At 39.8% G+C, this 27,474-nt stretch overlaps 1 protein-coding gene across 5 annotated transcripts in view; it reads right to left on the bottom strand.

The window, feature by feature from the left end:
• Positions 1–27,474, bottom strand: part of ERC2 (ELKS/RAB6-interacting/CAST family member 2) — a 1,022,300-nt gene that overhangs the window by 390,113 nt on the left and 604,713 nt on the right. For all 5 annotated transcript variants that reach the window (XR_009455862.1, XM_059715377.1, XM_059715380.1 and 2 more), the window contains exon 13: positions 8,940–9,100. Coding sequence is in view for 4 of the 5 variants with exons in the window: in XM_059715377.1 (XP_059571360.1) it covers positions 8,940–9,100 (161 nt within the window). In the remaining variant the exon portion in view is untranslated. The remainder of the gene's footprint in view (positions 1–8,939; positions 9,101–27,474) is intronic.

Genomic DNA, 27,474 nt, shown 5'->3' with positions numbered 1-27,474 from the left:
TTAGCCAGCACAGATGGGGAGAGGCAAATACTTGCACAATACCATGAATCCCTCCGCAGGGCACTCTCTCAAAGAAGTCCCTAGCTATGCATGTTGCTTCCTTCCCTCTTGCCCTCCCTACCATACCTTCCATTACATACCCAAATACCAAACTGGGACCGTTCCTAAAGCTGTCTTCTGCATCCATCCCAGGTCTACCACCTTCAAAAAAACAAAACAAACTCCCTGCCCCCAGAACTCCTTCTCTTTTGAGACTGTGTCCTTCCTCATACTTGTACCACCTGTGCTGCAGGGTAGGGAGTTTAGCAGTAGGCAACACTGAGCAGAAGGGCAGGGCTCAGAGTTTGTAGCTACTGCACAGTTAGTTTACTAGTTGTATTTACTGGCTAACTGTGCAGTAGACTAATTTACTGTGCAGTAAATGGTGTGCACGTGTAAATGATGATGCTTTACTGCATAGTAGATTAGTCTGGAAGCACAGGTTTTGAGGAAACCAATGCCATGCAGAAACTATCTGCTTGGCATTATATGCAGATGAACCAATTATTGGGTCTTCCGATACAATGGAAGCCTGAACCATGGACCAGAAAAGGATCCCTCCTTGCATGGTACAAAATAAAGGAAGCTTTTCTAACTAAACCTTGTTGAATCTCTACTATGTCCTGTTCCACATTGTGAATTTCTCAACAAAAAGGTATATAGAAGAGTTACAGTCCAGAGTTACAGGCTACTGTAATACCCTTTAAAAATGCTTCAAGATACATCTTGTTAAATTTTACATCCTTTTTACTGACAGTATGAAATACAGAAAATTTTCAAAAGTACATTTTATAAAATAATTTGTTCATTGTTGTTATTCTTTGAAGGGACTGAATATACCACTCACAAAACATCAGGACAATTAAGCAAAATGATGGATCTGAACACATGGCATATTCTACTGTCAACATGTATGCATAACTCCCATTAATGTCAGTATGAGTTATGGGTGCACTGAGAGAGTAATATGCACCATAACAAAAACATTTCCTCCAGAAATAATTTAGCAATATTAAAAAAAAATTTGGAAAATCAGACCCATACAGATACTTAACATCAATAACTGGAAAAGCTTGTTCTAAAATTCAGCACAACAGAATTATTCTTAAAAATAAATCTTATCTTTTCCATGTGTCAGCATCACGTAAAGAATAAGGAGATGCTTATCTCATTCCATCCAAACTGTCTCTCCTTTGAAGGGTACTTATCTAATGAGTGGCCCTCTCTCTCAGCTTGCAGATCAAAAAGGCCAACTAGATAATGACCCAGATTAAGCTGCTACTAAATTTATTTTAAACTTATTTAAATAATTTAGCTTATATGCAGATATGCAATGAAAACTGAAGAAGTTGTCCAAAACTAACAATTGATTATATCCAGTAAATTAAGATGGAACTTGGCCATGTCAGCCAAACAGATGTAGAATGTGGAGTTATGTCTGGAACTTGAACATAATAATATAAGCATAGGAAATCATAAAAAAAATCTTAAACAACCTCTTCATGTCTATTTGACTATATGCCATCAGTTACAGACTGTATCCACCCAGCATTAAATAATAAAATAGTAAATACTAGTTATGTCCTGTGCCTGCCAGTTAATAAATTATTTTAAAATATCAGTGAAAAATGGCCAAAGAAACCCCATTTTAATGTATTAGTACCACACAGAATTGTCATTCTGTCATCAGCTGTATGGATGTTATTAACTTTTAAAGTCTGATTTTTAAAACATAAGAAATATTTGCAAATATGTCACTGAATTCTTTTTATTAGGCTCCTTTATTATTCAGTGGCTTTATATGCTTTATGATCCTGTTTCAGTAAATGCATAAAATTAAACTACTCTGATACATATTTGTGAATTATTCATACTACATATTTACTAAGGGTAATGGACTGCAAATATTACAGAACCATTACTTTAGTAAAGATATGTATAGTTATTGACATTGACATAACAAAATACAAATTTCTGTATTTTTTAACATTTAGCACTAACATTGCTCTTTTCATCCAGAGAATTCAAAGAATTATTTTAAATATATACTTTAAAAAATGTAATAAATAAGGTTGATAAGAAGTACTTAAGAAATTAAACAAATTAAATACAATTCTACTCTCAAATGGGCCCCTGTAGAACTGGCACTATGTGGTTTCAGTATACATTTTGTTCGTGTCTTTCCACATGAAATAGCTTTATTTCCTACCTCCTAGACCTGAAAATTCATCCTGGAGTCTGAGTCAGGTTGAGTTCTTTCTGTCTTGCACATCACTGCCAGTGACAAGGGTTCTGCTGACCAAGTTACAGACACACCTGTGCAACTCCAATTTGCTTAAATTATATCATCAGTTAACTCAATGAAAACTGACTAATAATACAGATGCACAGTAGAGTTATGTGAAGCTTCAGTAGCCAATTTGATTCAGAGGAGATTTAGCCCAATTTGGTGGCCGAATCTCTGAATCTGAATCGAATCAGAAGACCCATTAGTCTCTCTGAATCAAATCAGAAGCCTATGAATTGATTCTGAGAGATTCGGAGATTCGGTCATAGACTGTACAGGCAGGCACTAGGCAGTGCTGGTGGGAGCAGCTGGGGAAGCAGCCTGATGAGTCCTGGCTTGAGCCAGCAGCCCCAGGAGTAGCCATGGCTCATCCAGCTGCTCCCCCAGCTCTCCCTCACCCAGGGCAAGGAAGGCAGTGCTGGCAGCCCTGGGAGAAGCTGCAGGGCCTGGGGGGAATGATCGGGGAGCTGTGGGGAATGATTGGGAGCTGTGGGATTGAACCGGGAGCTGGGGAATCAAAGCAGGAGCTGGGGGGAATGATCAAGGGCTGGGGGAATGAACAGGGGCTTCCCCCCAGCTCCCTGATCATTCCCCCCAGCCCCCATGGCTTCTCTCGGGGCTGCCGGCTCAAGCCACAGTGCATTCAGCTACTTCCCCAGCTGCCCCCTCACAAGGGCAAGGCAAGCAGTGCTGACAGCCCCAGGAGAAGCAATGGGAGCTGATCAGGGAGTTGTGGGGAGTGACTGGGAGCTGGGGGATGGAATTGGGAACTTGGGAATCAAACTGGGAGCTGGAGGGAATGATCAGGGGCTGGGGAAACAAACAGGGGCTTCCCCCAGCTCCTGGTTCAATTCCCCAGCTCCCAATCATTCCCCCCAGCCCCTGCAGCTTCTCCCAGGACTGCCATAACTTCCTGCCTTGATCCAGCAGTGGGGCAGCTGGGGGAGCAGCCAGACAAGCCACGGCTTCTCCTGGGGCTGCTGGCTCAAGCCAGGGCTCATCCAGCTGCTCCCACCAGCACTGCCTGCCTGTATATTCTATGGTCGAATAAGATTCGGTGCCAAATATCTTCAGATTCGGCCAAATTGAATCAGGACAGTGATTTAAATCACCGAATTCGAATCTGAAGCAAATACTTTCTGTTTCACACAGGCCTAATGCACAGGTGACCAAGATACTTTTTGGTATAGAAGTGAGCTTTTTGGTTTCTTCCTTATTATGAAGTCACTCTTGTACCATGTCTTACATAGAACTATTGTATGGTACATCTTGAACTAGTGATGGATTAACATGAGTTATTTGCTAAACAATGGGTCCTTATCCTCATCCCATCTAATTCATTAGCAACGCTCTCAGTGCTTTCAATAGGACTGGATTCTTGTGCCAGATCAAGAAAAGACCTGTGTGACTAGAGAGAAGACTGTTCATTGGATGCTTACATTTACTCAGAACTACTCTCTGATGTAGTTAAAATCAACAGACGTACACCTATGTAAAACAAGTACTGAAACAGGAGAAAAAAAGACCTTATACTTAACCATACTGGGTTGCAGCTGGACAAACTGCTTTCCTAAGGATGGTGGTTAAAAATCCTTCACTGGAGAAGAGGTAGCCTATATTTATGTTTTATAAATAGGTTTTCTGCTTGTAGGTGTTTTGGGTTGGTTTGGGTTTTTTTTGCGGGGGGGGGGATCATTTCAAGCAGTTTTTCAATAAATCATGGTTCATGAGGCTAAAAAGTTGTTTGTTGTTTGTTTTTTTAAAGAAAACAACTAAGATTTGTTTAAAATTGCTTTTTTTTTTTTAAGGCAGTAACCACTATATCAGTGGAAGCAGTACATTTGAAAGCCAATAAAATGATAAACTACAAAATAAGTGCAAAAAAGTAAAATAATAATAATGGTGCTGGCTTTTAAATGTGGTTACCAAAACACAGTAAAGTTATGTAACTAGAGAAACATTAAAAACAAAATCCTATTAGTCACAAATAGTTGGTTACTTAATTAACAAGTTCCTTTGGTAGGTGTCATCACCACATCATTGTTTCTTAGGAGTAACTGTCTGACTAGCTCAATATCCCAACCAAGCCTTTGATTTCTTTCTATCCCAGGGCTAAGACAACTGGTTTTCCAGCTATTAGAATCATACTTTTCCTAAAACTAAGCAACCCATTTCTATCCAAATTGGATTCAAACTTTGGGTAGGTTTTACCAACTGGGAATCTCTACCAAAAGATAAATTCCTAATACAGTATTAACCTCATAAATCCAGGTATCAAAAATCTGACACTTTCTAAGCTTCCCCCTCCATTCCCCGAGATGCAGAGAGGGAAGCTTGTGAACAGTGGCTGCTGCCGCCATCCACCACCCTGCTCCACGTGTAGCCACTGCTCCAGGACCAGCCACTGCTATCCCCTACCTCCTCCCCTACAACCAGCCACCGCTCCAGTTTCAAAAATTTGGAATTTTCAAATTTCCAGCAGGGGCTCGGTCCTGAGGATGCCAGAATTATGAAGTTATACTGTATGTGTCTTCATAGGCCATACATCCTGGTCTTTCCATTTCACAGAAACTGCTAAAACAAGCCATAAACATTTTTCTCCTCCATTTTACCCAGTAATTGATATATGTGGGCAGTTATAAAGCAAATCATTCTTTCTATTGGAAGCAGAACTTTTACACTTAATGCAATAGATATCATCAAGACAAGCTGATACATGAAGCACTGGCATTAAACACCCAATTTTTAACATGCGACTAAATAGCTGGATAACAACTTCATATATGTAAGAGAAAAGAATGCTAAAAGCTTAATAAAAGGTATTTAATGCATTTGCATTCCTGTATGATTATTAAACGCTATACAATATTGTCAGAGATATCCCAGGTACATCTTTTTCATATGGCTAGGATTCATTTCTGGCCTTAAACCAGTCAATGATAAAACTCTCATTGATTTAAAGTTTAAAGCCTACTTAACCTACTTTAAAGCCCTTAGCATTAGACAAGTTTGCTAACCTAGTGAGCAGAATGTTAAATTAGGTTCACCAGAGGATGGAGACCAAAGTCTTGAGGTAAGTAGGGACTTGGGTGACCTGGAGAAAGCCCAGCAGTAAGGGGCAACAGGGGATAATTTCTCATTCTTCCTGAGAAAGTAGGGCTAATTACTGCAGATGTCTGTACATGAATGCATGGAGCCTGAAAAACAAGCAGAAAGAACTGGAACTATGATGTGATTGGAATAACAGATACTTGGGATAGCTCGCATGATTGGAGCATTGTAATGGATAGGTACAAACTGTTCAGGAAGGACAAGCAGGGGAGAAGAAAAGGAAGAGTTGCACTTTACATAAAAGAGCTGTATGATTGCTCAGGCCTGTTGAAATTCTCTGGGCTAGGGTAAGAGTGGGGAGCAACAAGGGTGATGTTATGGTGGGTGTCTGCTAGAGACCACCGGACCAGAAGGATGGGGTAGATGAGGCTTTCTTCAAACAGCTAGTGGAAGTTTCCAGATCACAGGCTCTGGTTCTCATGGGAACTTCAATCACCCTGACATCTGCTGGGAGGGCAATACAGCAGTGCACAGACAACCCAGGACATCTTTGAAGAGTGCTGCGGACAACTTCCTGGTGAAAGTGTTAGAGAGGCCAACTAGAGGCCCTTCTTGATCTGCTGCTGCCCTTGATCTGCTGCTCACAAACAGGGAAGACTTGGTGGGGAATACAGAAAGTGTATGGCAACTTGGGCAGCAGTGACCACAAGATTATTGCATTCAGGATCCTGAGGAAAGGAAGGATGAAGAGCAGCAGAATAAGGACTCTGGACTTCAGAAAAGCAGACTCTGACTCATTCAAGGAACTGATGGAAAGGAGCATTTGGGAGGCCAGTCTGAGGTGGAGAGGAGTCCAGGAGAGCTCATTGTACTTTAAAGAAATCTTATTAGGGGCACAGAAATGAACCATCCCAATGTACAATGACTCACAAGTATGGAAGAAGACCAGCTTGGCTTAGCAGGGGACACTTCAATGAACTAAAACACAAAAAGGAAGCTTACAAAAAGTGGAAACTTGGATGAACTATCAGGGAGGAGGATAAGATTATTGCTTGGGTATGCAGGGATGAAATAAGGAAGGCCAAAGCACAACTAGAGTTTCAGCTAACAACTGGAGGGTAGCAAAAATGGTGAAAGGTAACAAAAATGGTTTCTACAAGTATGTCAGTTACAAGATGAAGATCAGGGAAAGTGTGGGTCCCTTAATGAATGGGAGAGGCAAACTCTAGGTTAGGGATTATTTAGAAAAGTGTACATATACAAGTCCATGGGCCTGCACATGTACCTGAGGGAATTGAGGGAGTTGGCCAATGTGATTGCATAGCTGCTGGCCATTATCTTTGAAACGTCATGGCAATAGGGAGAGGTGTCAGACGATTGGAAAAGGGCAAATATGCCCATCTTTATGCCCATCTTTAAGAAAGGAAAGAAGTAGGATCTGGGGAACTACAGACCAGTCAGCCTCACCCCAGTCCCTGGAAAAATCATGATAAAGGTCCTTAAAAAGTCAATTTCTAAGCACTTAGAGGAGAACAAGGTGATTAGGAACAGTCAGCATGGATTCACCAAGGGCAAGTCATGCTGACCAATCTGATTGTCTTCTATGATGAGATGACTGGCTCTGCAGATGTGAGGAGAGCAGTGGACATGATATACCTTGACTTTAGCAAGGATTTGATATGCTCTCCCACAATATTCTTGCAAGCAAGCTAAGGAAGCACAGGTTGGATGAGTGGACTGTAAAGTGGGCAGAAAGCTGGCTGGATCATCAGGCTCAAAAGGTAGTAATCAGTGGCTAGATGTCTAGTTGGCAGCCAGTAACAAGTGGAGTGCCCCAGGGGTCAGTCTGGAGGCCAGTTTGGTCAATAGCTTCATCAGTGATCTGGAAGATAGAATGGCGTGCACCCTCACCAAGTTTGTGGCTGGCACCAAGGGTGCAATATACTGGAGGGTACAACTAGGATCCAGAGTGATCCAAATTGGAGGACTGGACCAAAAAAAATCTCATGAAGTTCAATAAGGACAAGTGTCAAACTTAGGACAGAACAATCCTATGTACTGATACAGACTGGGGATGGACTGGCTAAGCAGCAGCTCTGCTGAAAAGGACGTGGAGGTTGCAATAGACAATAAATTGAATATAAGCCAACATTGTGCCCTTGTTGTGAAGACTTACTAGGCTGCATTTGTATGACTGGTTAGCAGATCAAGGGTAGTGATTATTCCTCTCTATTTGGCACTGGTGAGGCCACAAATTAAGTACTGAGTCCAATTTGGTCTTCCCATACATGAGACACAGGAGGCTGCTGGAGTGCAGTAATTGCCACGCTATAGCAGACTCGATTAACTGAGTGTGCTCTAATGTGCTGGAATTACAGTGTGTCGGAGCAGCCTCCCTGCTCATGTATGGCACCCGATGACCTTCTGACCTTCCAACCCTAATTTTCTATGATTTTATGATTTATTAGAACCAGGAATTCACCTAGATATTTATAATACAATCTTCCTCTTATATGACATCCCTTAAACTTGTTTATTTTTGCAGAATTATGCAATACATATGCCTGTGTCTGTACTCTGTATATGTCCATTTCTTTTGACCAACAGTATATAAATAATCCTTTGTAAGATTATTTACACATATATGGGCATCAGCCCTGTACAGCAAGATAGCTGATAAAAACTGAAAATTAGAAATGGCCTAAATATATATATATATATATATATATATATATATATATATAAACAAAACACTTGCAAAATGACAGTTCTTTGAATTTGCTATGTTTAATATTCACTACATACTTACCAGCCTGGCCAAGTTATAACATGGTCATTCTTCTCAAGCAAACACCAATTTCAAAGATTGTGTCACAGCCTTACTGCACTATAATTACACACATTTTCCTTTATTGTGGGAAGCTAGATTGAAATTATAGGCCTCTGTACCTTTTTGGTTTCTTCAACTTTATATATAGTAATAGTGTTGTATAGTTTTTGTACCAATTCAGGTTAGTAAACTTTGCAACATCTACATGAAACTGTCCCATTTTCCTCCTATGTGACATCACTAATGGAAAACCCAACATGGATTTTCTCAAGATACTTACCAAAATATGAGAGTATAACTTCTGTACATGAAGGAAGGCAAATCTCTTTTGTCCTAGAGATAAGTGCCTTTCACACCAGAATGTAGCAAAACATTATGGAAATTTAAAATACTGACAATGAATAAATATTCTTGTTAGAAAATGTTTGAGAAGCTTCCACTTAAACTGTGCTAATCCTTTACTAGTATCTAACACAGGGGGAAATAAAAGTTATAAAACAATAGGGTTACAAAAATTCTAACTGTGGGTGTTTCCTTGGCTTAACAAGGCTTCAGAATGCAAAAAGCATGTCTTATTTTTCTGTATTTTCAACAAAACTAACCAGAACTCATTTCTAAGGAGTCCTCAGATTCACTGTTCTCAATATAGTATTTATATATCTGTAAAAATTGATATTGTACTGGAATAATCATTTCTTGAGCTTTATAGAGTCAAGAGAAATATATACTCACTTCATTTCTAGTATTTCTTCAAGCTGTTTTCTCCGCTCTATTCTTAGGTTGGCCAGATGTGCTTCCTTCTCAGCCAGAGACTGCTGTGTTGATGCAAGGCGAGCTTTGGTAGAATCCAGTTCTTGCCTGGTCTTTTCCAGTGCATTCATCAATTCTTCTACCTGAAAAGCCAACACTATATGTTTCACATTCTTCAAATCAAGCAAACATTTTGTTAAAGGGAAAAAAATCACGGGACTTAGTATAAGCAGTGGCAGGGAGGGGGTTATTACCAGTATTTTTTCCTGTTAATAAAGTTCTTAAAAGCTAAGAAAAGATTAAGTTGCCAATCGACCATCTAGTCACAAACAACATTTATACAAACCAAAGAACTAATGCAATTTAGCAGACAGCCATTCAACTAGTCCCATGTAAAAGTACAATCTGTAAATACTTTCTGCACCATTTATGCTACAGAAGTCATGAGTCTACTCTAGTAACTCCAGAGTTCAGAATTGGACATTGTTTCCGTTATAAACTGATCTTGACAAACCACATTTTTTTCTTCCAAAACATCTCCTTTCAGTCTGAAATCTTTCATGGTGGTTGTTTTATGTTCTAAGTTCACCAAACAATGGCAGACTTAGAGACTTGTTACACATTAATTTTAGGCAACTCCTGGAGCTCTTAATCTCTGGACTGTCCACACATTAACACCTGAAACTAGTTTTAAGCATGCTTTAGGCTGCTTCAATTATGGCACTCCAGGGCAGGTTTATCTCTGATCCATGTTACCAACTCATGTTCCATTAATGTGGGGCCATTCCCTACCGATGAACTGCCCAAGTTGCAGTCCACCAGCATCCCAGCATGCAGTGTCCTCTCCCCCACCCTCCTGTTCTATGTGGACAAACTTTCCACCCCCTGAGCTGTACTGCCAGAGGGTAGTTCTGGCACCAAGTCAACCACCATCCTGACCCCTGGGGTGCAACCCTGTGCAAATAAACCTGAATGTGCCAGATAGCTAGGTCGCAGGGCACAGAAGGGTCCAGGAGTGAAGTCTATGGGGATGGAGAGAACAGAAACAAGGTGGGGGTCAGACCAGGTCCCCATGACCTGGAGTTTCCTTCCTGGGGCAGGTGCAGTAACTTCCCCAAAAAGTGCCTTATCTCATCGCTCCTACCCACCAGCCACCCCAGAAAGCAAGACCAGCACCCCCTATACCCCATCCCAATTTATTACAATACGAGACCTTCTTTAATTTACTTCCTCTTTCTTTCTTTCTTTTCAAATTCTTTGTTTTCCTCTTTTTATTTTATCCTTCAGAAGCTGACTTCTTCCTTCATCTCACCACACTTCCCCTATCCACATTTTGTTTCCACCTCCCATTTTCTTACCCACCCCTATCCCACCTTAACTCTCTGCCTCCCACCTTCATGTTCCTGTTCCCCACAACCCAACTCTTATACCCCTCCACTAGGACAGGATAGAAGTCTGTCCTGGCTCACCAGCCCTCTAGTGGTAAGTCACAGCTGTGCAGGTGGAGAACAGTTTCAGAGAAGGATTTTAGCCTTAACATGTGACTGCTCCAAACTCAGACTAGGACTAACACTGTTCAACATTTGAGCAGTTCAAAGCGCAATGTGTAGCAATGCCCTTACATTTTATGTTACAGTGGTAAGAACCTCTGATATGGGTTCAGAATATGGAGAACTGGGGAGACTGGGGTGTGTTATGACACGTGTGTGCTGCAACCTTAACTAGGGAGCTTCTTATGATTTAATACTGAATGCAATTTTAAATACAGTTGAGGTATTTTAAATGTATAAAATGTACTTAAAGCCATGAATCCATCTTAGTGAATTTGGTTTGGTAGTACTCAGAAATGAAATGCACTTAGGATGAATTGCTTAGGGATTCAGAAAACTCTCAAGACACCGCTAGAAAACAAAATTTTGGCAAGAAAAGGTGTTCAGATGCCCGGTGAAGATGATGAATATACCAGTAAGCCTGAATATTCTAGACGACTCAGACAACTCTATCCAGTCCCAGATTACTCAAATAAATGATTCAGAACATTTTTGCTAAAGATAATCCTTCCTAAGCAACACCAAAATCTATAGGTCTCCTTCAGCTGGTCTGTGGCCATTTCTATCACTCAGTGAACAGCTTGTCTACTTGTAATAGTGTTGATAACATAATATACTGTATAGTATTATCCATATCACAACATTCATAATGTATACAACCTCGGGACATAACAAACTTTAATAATTTTTAAGGAATCTATCCTGAACAGTAGGTCACAGGTTATTTCCTCAGAATCCAATTAATATTATGTTTCTGGATAAATACATTTTCTTTGTTCCCTTTCTCCTCTCACCAAAAAATTACAATTCTACAAATTGGTCAACAGTAGAAGGGAAAAACCCAATGCACTGCACGTGGGAAGCCAAATAGAACTGGTAAAGGACCAGCTGGATCACATATAAATTGCCCTCTTCCTTCTAAGCTACCATGTTAACAATGCTATGGAAGTCAAGTAAAAATGTTTGCTCTTGCTGGTCTATGGAAGTAGACTGAGAGAATTAATCTGTGGTCATACAATCAGCTTCTCTATAGAGAATATAAGATACTTCCTAAAGTTCATGGTTAATTATTGCTTGTCCCCTTGTTATTATCTAAAACCCACTAGCAGCCAATCACTACATGTCCATATTTTCATTTTCAAGGTGAACATATATAACATTGCTTGCCTCTCTCAAACCAGCTTTGTGAAATAGAAAAATACTATATATATATATATATATATATATATATATATATATATTATTCATATACTTATCAGACGCTGCAACAAATTCCTTCTACTGCACCTACTGCTTCTACTACACCTTCTACTGCACCTACTGTACAGCCATTTTCTATTGACACACGAACAACTGCATCTTCCCACCCTGCCTAACAGAATTGGTGCCAATCATGCCATTGATTGTGTCTATCTGTAGGACCAGGCCTTTAGATAGTTTTGAAAAATCTAGCCTTTCAAAGTGAATACTTCCTAAAAAAATATACTAGGGGAAAACACATACAGGAAAAGAGAGAATATGTGCACTAAGATCTACAGAAAAAATGAAAAGTGAAAAAAGCAAAACTAAGGAAAAGGTAAGAGAGACATGGCCACATTCAATAGTTCAATAATTCAACAGTTGAAAATGTCAATAAATTACAATGAAAATACAATAATGCTTTTTTCCCTGTATATTCATATATAAATACTACCTCCTAAGAGCAAGCTAGCCTTATATAAAACTTTATATTTTAATAAAATTATTCTACAACCTCATTGTTAAATTTCTCCAAGACCATCATACAATTTTAATAACACAATGCATATTCATAAAGTCATGTAATTCAACCTCCAATCTATTACTTAAATCTAGGAGCATCTGTTAATAAAAACACTGATAAAGACTCAGACCTGTAAACTGACCCACATGTGTGGATCCTAGCTTCAAGACAGCTTCATCAAAGCCAACGTCACTCTGCAATTGCAGACCTGCATGCAAGATGAAATCCTAAAATAACACCATCCCTTCTACATTTTTAACATTTGTCTTTTCCTTAAACATTAGTCAGATTTATGCTGTGTGTTGACAGACTAACACCAAGTCTTGCACAGAATAGATAATTTACATTTTTAAAGCATGTGAACTGCTCACTATTTTCAAGTTCTAATGCTCTAAACCATTTTTATTTGTTTTTTAACTTTAGGGAATTAAACAAATATAGGTGCAACATATTTATGTATAGCCAAACAGAAGAGAGCCATTTTACAGGAAGAAAGAAAAACTAAATTTAAAAAAAGTTGAAGACCACAAATCATGAACATATTTAGATGTGAACATAACATGTGCATTTAAATTTTAAACACAATGGGCATGTCCCCATGAGCGGGAATGTACGTTTCCCCGGGGGACAAACAGCAGCAGCACAAATACATGCTGGGAAACGCCCATGCACATGTTCTGGCATGCAGCACATTTGCCCCAGGGGGTGTAGGGGAGGCTGGGGCCAGCAAATTAGCAGCATAGGGACTGCCTGCATGTGCAGTGCATGCAGTGTCTGGCGCTGCAAATGGATCTGCAGTGCCACATACTGCATATCTGTACCAATGCCCAATACGTACAAACTGTCTCTTGTCCATTCTTCTGCCAAAACCCATGTTCAGGGTCATGTATTTCACTAGCTAATGATCTCACAAGCAAATTATACGGCAGCAGATAAATCTGATTGGCAGGTAGGCAGGCAAGGATAGGAGCATTTTCAGATATTGTTAGAAAATGTAAAATGTGTATGATTGCTCATGGCACAATAACAATCACTTTCTATGTTATATTTATTCACACACATTAAAGTCATTATAATCAATCACAATGTTAGGTGTTAGGCAAATTTAACTATAGGCATTGAATCTATATCAAATGTGTTGAAAGGAAAAGAGCTGTAGCCTAAATCATTGATACCTGTTCACTACCTGATGCTGGGGTCCAAGGACAACCAAGTATATTAAGGGTAAGATGTAACAGAAAACTTGTAACCCAAATTGTAGTTGTGTGCATAAACCCAAAATAATGACATAAAGTGTTATTATTGAATCTCAGCTTCTGCATTTTGCCAAATATGGCCTTCCTTTGCTGTTTCAACCCTGCTGCCATACAGGAATGGAGCCCTAAGGAATCTTTTCCTCCATTCCTGCAACAATATTATCTTGATAGAATTTTTTCAGCTTCCCTTTTACCTAGGAAAAGAAACTGAGAGAATAGTTTCATATTGTCCAAACGGCACCTTCACATATTTTTATGCATCTCTATAAAGCATAAGAGAAAGGTTGCATTGAAGTATATTATCTGCAATTTATCTGGTTTATGAATCCAGTCAAACCATTTATCACTTCCGAACTGAAGTGCGCATTCTACCCTTGCATTAACAGAATAGTCTCTTTACGCATAATTACAGGAGAATCTCTCTCAGAATTACTATTACTTATAATAATCCGGCAGTATTTTAAAGGATTTTAATTATCTGCTGAAAGCAACCTATGCTAATCTTATTTTTCCAGTTATTCCTATTATGCAACATTTCTACTTTTATCTCTTTTCTACCTTACATTTCTTCAGCATCACTGCCTTACAGTGACACCTTTTGGAAAAGGCTGAAATTGTAACATCCACAAACTCCCTTGTGGCTACTGGCTAGATGTTTTAATTACTAACTAAAAGGTTCAATTAACCTCATGTTTTGGAAGGATTTACTTTTTGGACCTCACTGAAACTTGTTCTTTGTTTTTTAAAGACAAAACATTGTAGCACTGTATGTCCTGCCTCTATTTCTAGCTACTTTAACATTTTTTGTGAGGCAGTGGCCTAACTGGGCCACAGGCCACTTTTTAGAAGAGCTGTTAGGAAGAATAGGGTTGGGGGGGGGGGGGGGGTTAATTCATAAAGCCTAATAAAACTTCAGCATCTCAGGGATCTCATTATAATTTAAAATTCTCAATGTCTGAACTTAAGTTCACCGTTTCTGAATAACAGAGAAAACAAGCTAAACTCTTAATCTTCAATATGTTTTCAACTACCACCCTACTAATGTTTTAAACAAGCCATCCCTCACCATGCACATAAGTCCAATTAACAGACTTTCACACAGAGATAAGAAAAGAAAGAGAAATGAATGTGCAAAAACATATATACGAGAGTAACCAGATTCTGTTAAATTAAACAGGGTTAGAGTTCAAATGAATGACAGTTCGTTAAAAATGCCCTTGAGCATTCTTAATTCCTGATTGGATTTGACTCAGTGCAACCCATACTAACATAGTACAGTTCAGTTTGTGGGAGCAGGGAGAAGGAAAGTTGCATGTTATTTTTCAGTTCAACTATGACATATTTCAGGCAAGATGACGACAAGCTAGCAACTTTCCAACAATCTGGACTAGTATTATTAATAATAGTATCTTAACAGATTGACATTTCATTTGAACAACAATATTAGTGATAAAAACAACAGTTTCAGATTTCCTTTACTGACTTTACCAAATACCAGTAGCCACACAGTCATTCCATACCTAATTTAATAAAAACTTAATTCTTTTGTTAAGAGACAAGCATTTTTATGGATGGTATCTGTTATTGGACCAACTATATGGTTGGGAAGGATATAGGCAAACTTGTACCCTTCCTAAGGTCTTGATTACAGTGGTACAGTGTACAGTGGTACTTGAAAGCACATCTATGTCCCTCCCAGATATACATTTGCTCCAATAAAAGATATCACCCAAAAAACCTCTCTCTCTCACATTTTTCCTGGACCATCACAGCTACATTACCTCAGCCCTACCACATTTTTAAAATATATTTGGATAACTTGTTTTACATAGAAATATATATGAGGGAAACCCTCCTTATTACATTAGTTACCATTTTTAAAGTACATAATATTAGACTAAACAAGGGAGCTAAATATTTAATTGATCTTCTGGGTTTTTGGTTGTAGCTATGTTGGTGTTAGTCTAAGGACAAAGGCAGGCAAGGTTCTTTGGGTAGATGTGATATCTTTTATTAGACCAACTGAGTAGTTGGAAAAAAGTTCTTAGCAAGCTATCAGGCTTTTCTAACTACTCAGTTGGTCTAATAAAAGTTATCACATCTACCCAAAGAACCTTGCCTAACTGATCTTCTATCATATTTGCCCGAAGAGTTTTGCCTCAGTGCCATGAAGGGACCATTATTATAAGTGAGATTGTAATTCATTCTCCCTTATGTTCACAGAGGGTATACAGGCCACATCTACACAAGACACTTACTGTGCAATAGCTTGTTACTATTGCACAGTAGCTCATTAGTACTGTGCAGTAGCATTGCAGGGCACAAACTATGACTTGATGCTACTGCGTAGTAGTAATGAGCGCAATCAGTGCCACCCGGAAGCCATGCGGGGATGCTACTGGGCAGTAACACCAGTTACTGCACAATCATTTAATACTTGGATATGCAAGTACTAAATGACTGCGCAGCCAGCGTCTCGTGTAGACACGGCCACAGAGATGTAACAATTGTATCACCAGCTAAGGCTACTAGCACAGGCTATAATGATGTAACTGTTACAGCTGCACGATTCTATAGCCATTCCAACTTTAACCCTGCCTCATTCAGGGTCACAGTTAGGGTGATTTAGCCCATATGTATTGCTTAGGATCACACAGACATAATAGTTAGATCATAACAGTTGTTATGCAGTCCTCCTCGCCCTTCTAAAGCAGCTGAAGTGTACATTTATCTATGTCTTCAGTGGCTTTTCACTTACAACAATCAATAAAGATATAAATTAACATCAGTGGTGGCTTGCCCATCTCCAGAATTTAACAAACATAATAAATTTCCAATAGGTATTTTAAACAACTAATTGATTTTAAAAGAAAATTCTCTTTCTACAGAGACCTGCATAGGATGATTAACTATACAAAGAGAGGACATTACTCTCAATGAAATTCTCCAGGATATTTCTGTAAGTGTTCTGGGAACTAGTCTGAGTCTGTTGACTCATTTCACATAGGCAACTGTAGCAACCACCAGAAACAAGTCTTATTTTAACTCTCTTAATTCAGTAAAAATTAAAAATCCAGCTATGTGTTTCTTGGACACATTATTCAGTACTTCACTGAATGCAGTGATTCTGCCTTGAAATGAGAGGGTTTCAGTAATATATTATGTCCAGACATCCAAGTCTAAATGAACAGTTTTGGAAACATTGGTGGGAGTTAGTAAAAAGAATACCACACTCTAAAAAGCTCATTATTTAAGAGAAAATGATGAACACCATTCATCATCTAAGTGGAAATTAAAGATTATGTTCAGCCCATGGAAATTAAATGCAGTGTTTAGCTACCCCATTCAGCTCTATGCCGCAGGATCACGTCTCCAAACTGTATTCTGTGAAGGGGAAGAAATTATTCCTAAACAGGTCATGTAACACACAGGCTGTTACTACAGTCTGAGAACAGCAGTAACCAATACAAATCTTGCCCCTTATCTTGGGCAAGATGTCCAACTTCAGGATCCATGTTGGGCAGATCCAGAAGTTCCAGATGTACAGCCATGCACAGTGATCCATTGTGGAGCCGAACTCTGATACGGACTTGCAAAATCTTGCTCATCCTGAAAAACTAAAACAAACTGGTGGACTGGAAGGACACTCTTCACTAAGTGGGGCTGGAGCAGGATTTGCCTCTAACAAGAAATTGCTTCATCAGCAGGGAATTACAAATACAAAAATTGATAGGGCAGATACAAGGGAGACAAGAAACAGATCAAAAACATTTCTATTGTTTTACAGACTGCTACTAGAAGGTTACTTATTAATGTTGCTGATGGGGGGAAATATAAATGGTGTTTTCAGTTAAAGACTCTGAGAATCATTCCAGGAAGAAACTTCTGCTGTTGATGAAGAATACCGGGAAGTTAAGAAGTGTTCTCATATGGCAAATCTGAGTTAAGACACCATTTTTTTGTTCTGCATTTATTTCAATTATTAAATTCCAAAAAGAAATGTAACGGAAAAAAATGCTTTTTCTTTTTGGAGTCATCGTGATTACAGACTATTTTTTAAAAATGTAATGACCTTCTAAATATATAGCTTGTTGTTTTCTAGACAAAATGGAAACCTGATCATCTTAATATAATATTCAAGACCGCCTATAACACAGTAAGATAAAATCTGCCTTCATTTATATCCATGCAATTCCATTCACTGCGCTGGGGTTGCAGGGGTGTAACTCAAGACAGAACTTTGCCTGGTATGTATGCACATTAAATATGTACATATATTTACATATTAAGGCAGTTGTTTTAGCAGCTTGAGTAGGGTACTGAATTTCAAGAGATCTGTGTTCTGTTTCCTACACTGCTACTAAGGGCTTGTCTATATGGGGAAATTTAATGGCATAACTACACCAATATAATTATTAAGTTATCATTATATCAGTATAGCTCCCTACATGAACACATTTATTCTAGAACAAGGGTGCCCTTTACTAATTTAATTTATATCACTTTGAAAGCAGAATGCTCCCAACAAGAAAAAAGCACTCACATTTCAGGGAAAAAAGCATCCACATGGGGAGTTTTAATTATACAAATATAATCATGCGGGTTAATTCCTCCTTGTTGACAAGGCCTAACCTGCGGTATGCCTAAGCCAACTCCCAGAAAAGTTAACCAGATCTTTGTGTTCACTTCAGTGAAGAGGAGCAGGCCCTTGAGACTGAAAACAAATCTCTTAAGCCCCCATTTTCAAAAGCTTCTACCAACTTGAGTGTATTTTAACAACATTTGCAGTGGCAGGACGCTGACGGTGCCCTCAGCTCCTGGCTTTACCTCTGACAAGTTAGGGTGTTGCTGGTGTTTTGGAGCAATATGCCTTTCACTTGTGTGACAGGGTTGTTTTGCATAGTTTTAGGACTATATTAGACAGCCACTCTTATGGGATGGTTTGGAAAGAGATGATCCTGCCTTGAGCAGGGGGTCAGGATAGATGATCTCCTGAGATCCCTTCTGGCCCTACTTTTCTATGGGTGAAAATAACCACCCCTTTCATCATCTTTGTGCCACTATAATGTGTCTGTTTCATCCAAAAACATCTATTTTTGCCTACGATTCTAGGAACAATTAGTGGAACTAAAGACAGGAAATGCAATGAAGACATGAAAATTTAATTTTTAGAGGTTCTGAAAACTCACAACTCCAAATGAAGCCAATAGGAGTTCTGTGCAGTGAGAGTATCTGACAAGCTGACTTGGGTCTCAGGTTGAAAGGGTCTCAGGTTGAAAACCCAGAATCAGTGAGGACTTTTTAAAAAGTGTTGGCCTTAACATCTGTATGCTTTACTTTTCTAGTCTGCAAAATGGGGATAATACTGTTCTTGCCTGCATTTGTAAATGTATTTGATATCCTCCAATGCTACTGTCAGCACTATGGCCCACATTCAAAAAAGCACTTAAACCTATATTCCAATGATACCCTGCACAGCCCTATTTCTCTGATTTAAGACTAATGTGTGTGCAACATATTCTATTTACATAAAAGCATCTGCCTGCACTTTCACTGATTTTCACTTTTAAAAATATAGTCTCTTATTTGTTTGCAACCAAATTCTTCCCTCAGAGTCTCCTACCACCATTCTTCCTTTTTTTTCCTCACAGCCTCACTTGAACAAGTTTGATAACTGTAATGTGATAGGAAAAAGCTCATAGTCTGGATTTTGCTCTAAGATACATTAGTTGGATGCCATGCAATTCCAAATACATAAATTAACTCTAATTTGCACTGGTGTAAGAAATAGCCAAATTAGATGTGACATATTTAGATGCATAAATTATACAGCTCATCTTAATATTGTCATAATGATCTATATCAGTGGCTTTCAACCTGGGATCTGCAGACCCCTAGGGGTTCACAGACTATGTCTAAGGTGTCTCTCACATATGACTATGACAAATCAAACGTATGTGAATACCCACACTTACAATTCAAAGAAGTCCACACTTCCATTTGAGAGTTTTTAGGGGTCCACAAATGAAAAAAGGTTGAAAATCACTGATCTATATTTGCTATCAAGCTGACATATAAATTCAATAGAACACACCCAGTTACCCTCCTACCACATATGGAAGAAAACTCTTTTAGGCTGAAAACAATTAGGCTGTGTGATTTTTGTGTTGAGACTCTTTTAGATAAACTATGCAAGTAGAGCAGAGCAACTCTTTAGCTGGTGTTAAAGTACAGCACTGTCAGGCTGGCCTCTCTGGTTAATGTCAATAGCACTGCATATAAAAGGTGACTAAAGTGTGTACAAATGTTGATCTTTGGAGAAGGCATGCCTAGAATCATACACACATATACTATTTCATCCACCAGGTCAACTGCAGGGAGAAAGGGCAAATTGGGAGTTTTCTTGCCAAAAGCTGATTCTTAGCACACTTGTTAAATTACTCTGTACAAAGCTAATTCTCTCTCCTTTTAATCCATAATCTCAATATATTTGTACAGTTAGAAATTCTTCTTCCACTCAATATTTTCAAAGGCAGCAGGAAGTCAGTATGTATAATATATTTTTACAAACAGGTAGTTTATGTAAATAGATGTGTTCTGTACATGGATTACAATATATTTACACTTTCTGTAATGGCAAAAGATACTCATTGAAGTGTATATTTTGGTGCTATAAAAGTACTTGGATAACTTGACATGAGAAATGTTGAGGTAACAGGATTTCCTTTCCAGTTTTTTTGTACAAATTAAAGATACTACTATGGCAGCTAAAGAAATAAAAATGTCCATGCAATTGGCAACACAGTATAACCTCTGTAGAAAGGAAATTTGATACCACACCTCTGTGTGGCTTTTAACATAAAATTCATTTGAATACTGAATACTCAGTGAAGTTTATGTTTGGACTCTCTCTCTCTGTCTCTCTCTCTCTCTCTAATTGAAATTCTTTTTTCTTCCTCTGTTTACCTACTTCTATGATATTTTTGTAATTTATTTTATATATTGTTTATAGGTCTGGCAAATCTACAAAAACCCCAATAAGCCCTGAGCTCACAACATGCTAATAAAAACACATTGCTACTGTACATAGTATTCAATCCCTAACAACTAATTGTAAGTGTATTTGTATAGCGTTGCCCTTGGTATAACATTTGGGAAAAGCCCTTTAAAAGACATTGCTACTATATAAGATAAATTCAGATTTTAAAGTAACATGCAAACTATGGCAGGGCAGTAGGAACAGAACTACAAACATTTCCTCAAGTTCACTGTACATATATGGCAACACACACTGACTGAAAATTATCCAGTGCAGAGTGCCCTAGGCACTTCACCTTTAAATACTGGGCTTACATGTTTGTGCTTTCTTGATAGTCTGATTTAGGAGTATGCCCGACTACTTCAGGGTACCCTGGAAGACATTTTTCTTGTAAGCAGGTAGGATTTTGCTTCAGATTGGGCCAAAATGCCCAACTCAGGCTGAAAGCAACCACCTGGGATCAAGACAGAAAGTATGCAGAGTTGGCCTGGAGAAGAGAGAACGTAGGATACAAACACAAGCCGAGTAGGGAAAACCAAATTTTGGACAATCCAAGACACATGATCCCAGGGAGAAATCACATGATTTAGTAAAAATAGGTGACCCTAGATCACATGATTCAGTAAAACTATCATCCCAGAATCTGACTGCAGGAATTCTATGAAGAAGGTAGAATTTCAATCAATATGTCAAATTATAGAGGTGCAGAATACAAACGGTGCAAATGTGAGCTCCCTGTTATTGAAACTATCCCCACAACTGGAATGCAGCAGTAAACCTACTGAATATGACAGTCACAGACAACAGATTTCCCTTCATCTCTTCAACAAGCTGGAAAAAATTCCCTTTGGGAGAAAGAAGTGATGCTGAAGGCACAGGATGTCTAGAAACTGGATTGTACTCTGTAACAGTCTCAAGAAACACTATCTTGCAAGAAGAATCCAGATGTGAGGGTGACTGTATAATCTCTTCTGTCTGAGACAAGGGCAGCAGTCAGACTGCAGAAGCAGAGGGGGAAACAAGGACCCCTGGGATGTATACGTACTATTGCAGAGACAGTAGCTTAAAGGGAGACACTCTGGCAGACAGGCGGAGTCCAGCAGGGAGAACATGCAGCTTTGCACAGGAAGCATGCAAGTGTATGGCTGCTCTGAGAGCATGCACCATTCAGAGCAGTGTTTCAGAGAGGAAGAGAGAGCTAGGAGACAAAATTACACATAAAGAATGTGCCAGGCTGATCAAAGGGTGTGCAAGAATGGCTGTGTGTCCAACACTGCAGACGCAGGAAAAGAAACTGGAGGACTACCTGACACTCACAAGCATGGGAACAGGGGGGAAATTAAAAAAAATAAGCTTCTACTGAACTGCAAAGATTTTACTCACAATGTGAGAGGAGCTAGAGGGAGAGATTGCAAACCCCAAAGTCTAGTGCCCATTCTTTCATAGTTTGGTCTGTTGATTTTGGGGGTGTAGAGAAGATAACTAAGGTAAAAGGGCAGAGGGCCCAAATAAAAAGCTGACATCAGTTAATACATCCAGCCTTGCCAGGTTGTTGTGAGCTGCATCCCACGGTGTTAAAAGACACCTCAAAGACCTAACAAGTAATTGTATTCACGCTCAGTGAAGGAGAGCAAGTAGGTAGGGAGGGCATCAATAGTATCATCTTACTGGATCTCCCAGGGGCTAGAGTACTGAGAAGAGTTGGAAGGCCATGCTTTAAGAAGATCCCTTAACAGAAAAAATGGCAGGTAAAAAGAGGCCATGGCTAAGGTTTTATTTAAATTTTGCTCTGGGGAGGTATATAGAAAGAGGGAACCAAGGGTGTGTGTAGACGAAATGAGGGGCATGTGTGCACAACACTTTAAAGCGAGTTAAATGCTTTTGCACCACTTTAATGGTGTTGGTATTTGCACGTGTCAGCGGCATATTGCACAATAATTCCAGCCGCTATGGCACTTTCAGCAGCGTAATGCGCCTTAAATTACTTTGGGGCACAACAAACTAAAACATCTCCAAGGAGTTTTAGTTTACTGCCTTACAGCTGCAGAGCAAAGCATGGGGCTCTGTGCAGCTCAGGGACTGTGCAGGCAGCCCATGCAGGCAGCTTGGCAGCAGCCCTGGAAGGCAGGCTCCACTGAAGAAAAAAAATAAAAGTAGCAAGCCTGATTTTTTTATTTTTACCTGGTGCCTGCCTGCCTGCATGAACTGCGCAGGGACCTGGTCCTTCCCTCTGCTTCTGTGGTGCCCTCCAGGACCGCCTGAGCTGGGTGCCTGCAAGTGGGTGCCACCCGGGGGGGGGGAGGGGGGCGGCCACTGCTGCTGCAGACAGAAGCACCAGTCCCCCCACCACCACAGCCCAGCAACCGCTTCACCCGCTGGCAGCTCTCCCTCCCCTCCCTGCCACCGGAGAGGCAGGTAAGACACAGGCATACATGACATGGGAGTTTACTTTTATCTAAATTGAAACGGTGTTTTTAAAAACCCTCTGCTTCAATTTAGGGCCCCTGTTTCATCTACACACATCCCAAATGGTTTGTTTTCATCCTAAAAGCAGAAATAGTTAACAATAAATGAAAACAGCAGTCCTGGAACAAATGAATGTGCTGAGCAATGTGAAACCTGGAAACAACTGAATGATTATATGTAGACTGAAATAAGGCATCATCAAGGAGGAATAGATAACATTATTTAAATGGTCACAGATAAAACAATTGCCAACTACTGAATCTACTACAGTGACAACCATTCCAGTTCTGACTGTTGCTGGATTTGCTGGATGATGGAAGTGACTGATTCTTGTAAGAGGATTCAAATTCTGTATTTCTGGAAGTTCCTTTACCTTTTATTTTTACTTTGCTCTTGCATAGTTAAAGATATACCTGCTAAATATGCATTAAATACCCAGCAACATAAAAAAATAGGCTTTGCAAATTTAGTTCATCATTCATCCTCACTTCTTCTCTTTTCCTATGGCATATTCTGAGCTACTAACGGTATAGAGCCATCTTCCAGAAAGCATGGAGACAATAAATAGTGAAATGTTAACTCCAGTCACCAGCTCCTCTGTTTGAATAATAAGGATCTGTTTCTTTCACTCTGACAACTTCATAGAATTAGGACATTAGATCCAGGGGAACAAGGAAAAAGAGGAGTCTGAGCAGGAAGGCCTCCAACCAAAGAGACCATAATTAAAGCACTGTCTGGTGGCACTGTGATAGTTGTGCAGATCCTCTGTGCCCAAAGAATCCCAGAAAATACTCCCCAGGGGACCCTACATTAGTGGAGGAGACTTGCTGTCAGTGGAAGAATATAGTTCTGCCTCTTGGACCTTACAAAGGGCATTTTTACACATGCACCAGGAGGGTGGGGGGAGCTTTAATTAGTGTCTCCGAGAGCCATTCTAATTAAAATGCCCACAGAATCTCGTGTGTCAGCAACCCTGCACTTCAAAATGGTGATGGGGGTGCTTTATCTAAAGCTGCCGAATGAGCTTTAGGTAAAGCACCCCCACTGCCATTTTGAATGGGGGACATTAATGCATGAGATGCAGAGGCTGGCTGGACTGCAGTAATTATCACGCTCCAAACTAAATTAATTGCTGTCGGATTACAGTGCATCAGAACAGGCTTGTATACAAGCAACCAAAGGCTGTAACAAGACAACACTTCACATTCAGCTAATATTTATTTCTTATAACCATCATTTACTCACCATCCATATTTCTCCAATAAATTTGGTGACAGCCAGAAATTAATATTAATCTCACTGTAAGGAATATTTTCAAAAGCACATTGCTGGCCGTGGAAGATGGCAAAGACCTTGCTCCTTTGCCTGTATGGTGTCTCCATTCACCCTCATTCCATTTTCTATTTTCATACCCTGCCCACACTGCTGCCTTTTGCTCTCCTGCATCCTTCTTGGTCTGGAACTCAGGTCAAAGAACTCAGTCGGGAACATAGACTGGAACTCAGAACTTAAGGCAGAAAGCTTTGCAGGACAAAACCACCTCACTGGGGACAGGCAATGGTATTAAGGCCAATAAAATTGTAAGAGAAGTTGGCTGTAGTAGATCTAGCACACTGGCCCAAATCAGCTTTAAATCAGCCCTAAGATGCGTAAATCTGGCTCTGAGCCACTAGACATTCCCAGGAGGTAAATGATGCTCTGGCAGCAAAGTAACCACAGAAGGGTTTAATTTTTGACAGCTCTTCTATCTATCAATCCCCAGACTTCACTCTTCATGCTATTGAAACAGCTGTACAAGCAATTTATCCAAATTCTCCAAAAACTGACCCTGGACTGAGAATAAATATTAATATAAGTTATAACAAGCTGAAAAAAAATAATACTTTGAATTCAAGTACTGCTGCAGTTTTAAGTATGGGTATCACTACACTATTATATTGAAGTATTCACATTATCTCCATTTCAGCACAACCTCAGGCATCATGGTTACCATTATTTCAAGGAATACTAGATGAAGAAATGGTTAATTAATTGGTTTAAAAGTATCACCTTTCCCTCTCTACTTGTTCAGGTAACATAGATGAAGTCTTAAAAAATATGCATGATCTATGAGTAAATAAAATCCATATGCATTAACTAAGCAGGCTTCAAAAACAGAAAAGAGATTTTCCATCCATTTTAAGGCAGCTGATACTGAAACATGATTCTGTTAATGCTTAAATTATATGTACTATATCAGATGGACCATTCAGTCTCTCAAATCAGCTCCAGTACATGCTACAGTAAATGAAATTTCTAGAGCACCTGATTTGCATTAAAAGCAAAATCCTCAAAGCTACATTAACATATTCTAAGAGATCTGACCCACAAATGTTTAATACAGAACCGCAAAAAAATATACTTTCATCTACAGAAGGGATGAATGAAAATAGGAACTATGGATCTCAGTGCAACAGATGAATGTGCATTCATGTGCATATGATGATGGTCTGCTAGAAGAATGCTGAGAGCTGCTGAAATTATGAACAGTGTGTTAACAGCATGTAAATAAGGTGCTTTGACCAGCAGGTTATGAAGCTATTAAAATATTTTATTCTTCGTATATTTCCAGTAAGGTGCACAGTTTATAATAAATCCTTGGGTCTGAGTCTAGTCTAAATATAATATACTTGTAGTGGAAATAACATTTGCTTCATTTAGACCTCAGGCATTGCTGATGGCAGAACAAGACTGGAATGTGCAGATAATTATCTTTGAGGCTAGTCAACGGCTAGAAGTCCCTTACAATATCATCTTTAAGATCAAGCCAAGACATTCCAGTCTGAATCAAGGTTTATTTATTAAAGGATTTAGCACTTTTAGATCCCATATTGCCTGGAAGACCACCAATTTCCATTCCCATATATCCAATTTCTCCAGTTTCTTGGTACATGCATCAGACCTTCAAAACCCCTTCTACATACGCACATCCCCCATCTAAAATTCCTTCCCATGATTGATATGAATTCTACCAAAAAAACCTTTACAAAGTAAAATCACCACAGAGAACTGTAGGAGACTTCATTAATTCCCATTCATCTAGACACCAAGGGAACAAATTCAGTCACTGCTTGTTGAAAGCTTTGGCTTTTTCTTGTCAATTGGTTGAGGAACAATCTGATTAACAGTGTTCCAAACTTAATAAAAAACCTCATGTGACAATATTTAAAGTTGGTGTACCAGGCTGCTACTTTTTCACAAAGACCATGGAATACATTACTGAATGGCTAGATCAGAGTTACTCACCCAGAAATGTCTTCCTTCCTAAAAGATATGTAGCTCTATGGGCACATCTACACATGCATTTACTCCAGCCTAGATTTACTGTGCAGTAAGATACTTGACAGTGCGCGTGTGTACACATGTATTTACGCATGCCTAAAAACTTTATGTGCATTTACTTAAGGCACATTAAGGTGATGTAGGCAAGTATCTACACAAGGAAGTGCTAATGAGCATTAAGGCACATTAAATTAAGGTACAAATAGCTAAGTCACATTAGTGCACATGCAGAGGCACTAATGCGCATTAACATGATGTGTATCAATTGACACACTGTATTAATGCACATTAGTGTGTCTACACATGTACGACTGCAACTTAGCTATTTGTGCCTAAATTTGGTACCTAACTTTATGCAGGTGTCAAATTAAGGCTCACCTAGCCTTAAATGGGCATTTTTAAGGCACATTAAGGGGGTACACTTGTAGACATGTGCCCTTAATGTGCCTTAAAAATGGCAATTTTATGCTAAGCCCGCTTAAAAAAAGTATATGTAGAGGCTCCCAGTAAGGGTTTTGGGTAGGTGTCCACACATATGGAAATTAGAGAGCAGATTTGCTCCCAGTTCCTTGAAGCCCTGCAATGTGCCCCTGTGGTCACTAGGGGGAGCTCTAGGCTCCCCCTGGGTACTATCCCAGAGGCTGGCAAGGAGCACCGGGCCAGCAGACAGCTGTCAAGCCCTCTGTGCTTCCAGAGCTGGGGGGAACAAGCCTGCTCCCCACCCAGCTCCACAGTCGTGGACCTTGGTGGGTAAGAAGCTCCCCAACCCGTCTCCCTCCCTTCCCCGCCGCCCCCCCCAGCTCCATGTTGGTGGAGCTGAGTGGGGAACAAGCTCCCCAGCCTGTTCTCTCCCAGCTCCATGCTGGTAGAGCTGGGCAGGAAACAAGCTCCCTAGCTCCCACCTGCAGGGAGCTCCTAGTGCTGACTCTGTAACTGTGGAGCTGCTGCTGGGAGATGCTTATCTCCCAGCCTGAGTCCCATGGTCATGGGGCTTGGACTGGAAGACCCATATCTCCCAGCAGCAGTCATGGAGCCACCGCTGGGAGATAAGGGTCTCCAGCCCCCCACTCTACAGTCACAATGGTGGAGCAGGGGGCTGGGAGATAAGGATCTCCCAGCCCCA

This window comes from Alligator mississippiensis, chromosome 12 (assembly GCF_030867095.1).
Source record: "Alligator mississippiensis isolate rAllMis1 chromosome 12, rAllMis1, whole genome shotgun sequence".
Taxonomy (NCBI): domain Eukaryota; kingdom Metazoa; phylum Chordata; order Crocodylia; family Alligatoridae; genus Alligator; species Alligator mississippiensis.
Note: the sequence above shows the minus strand (reverse complement) of the source record. Positions and strands in the feature narration are given on the sequence as shown.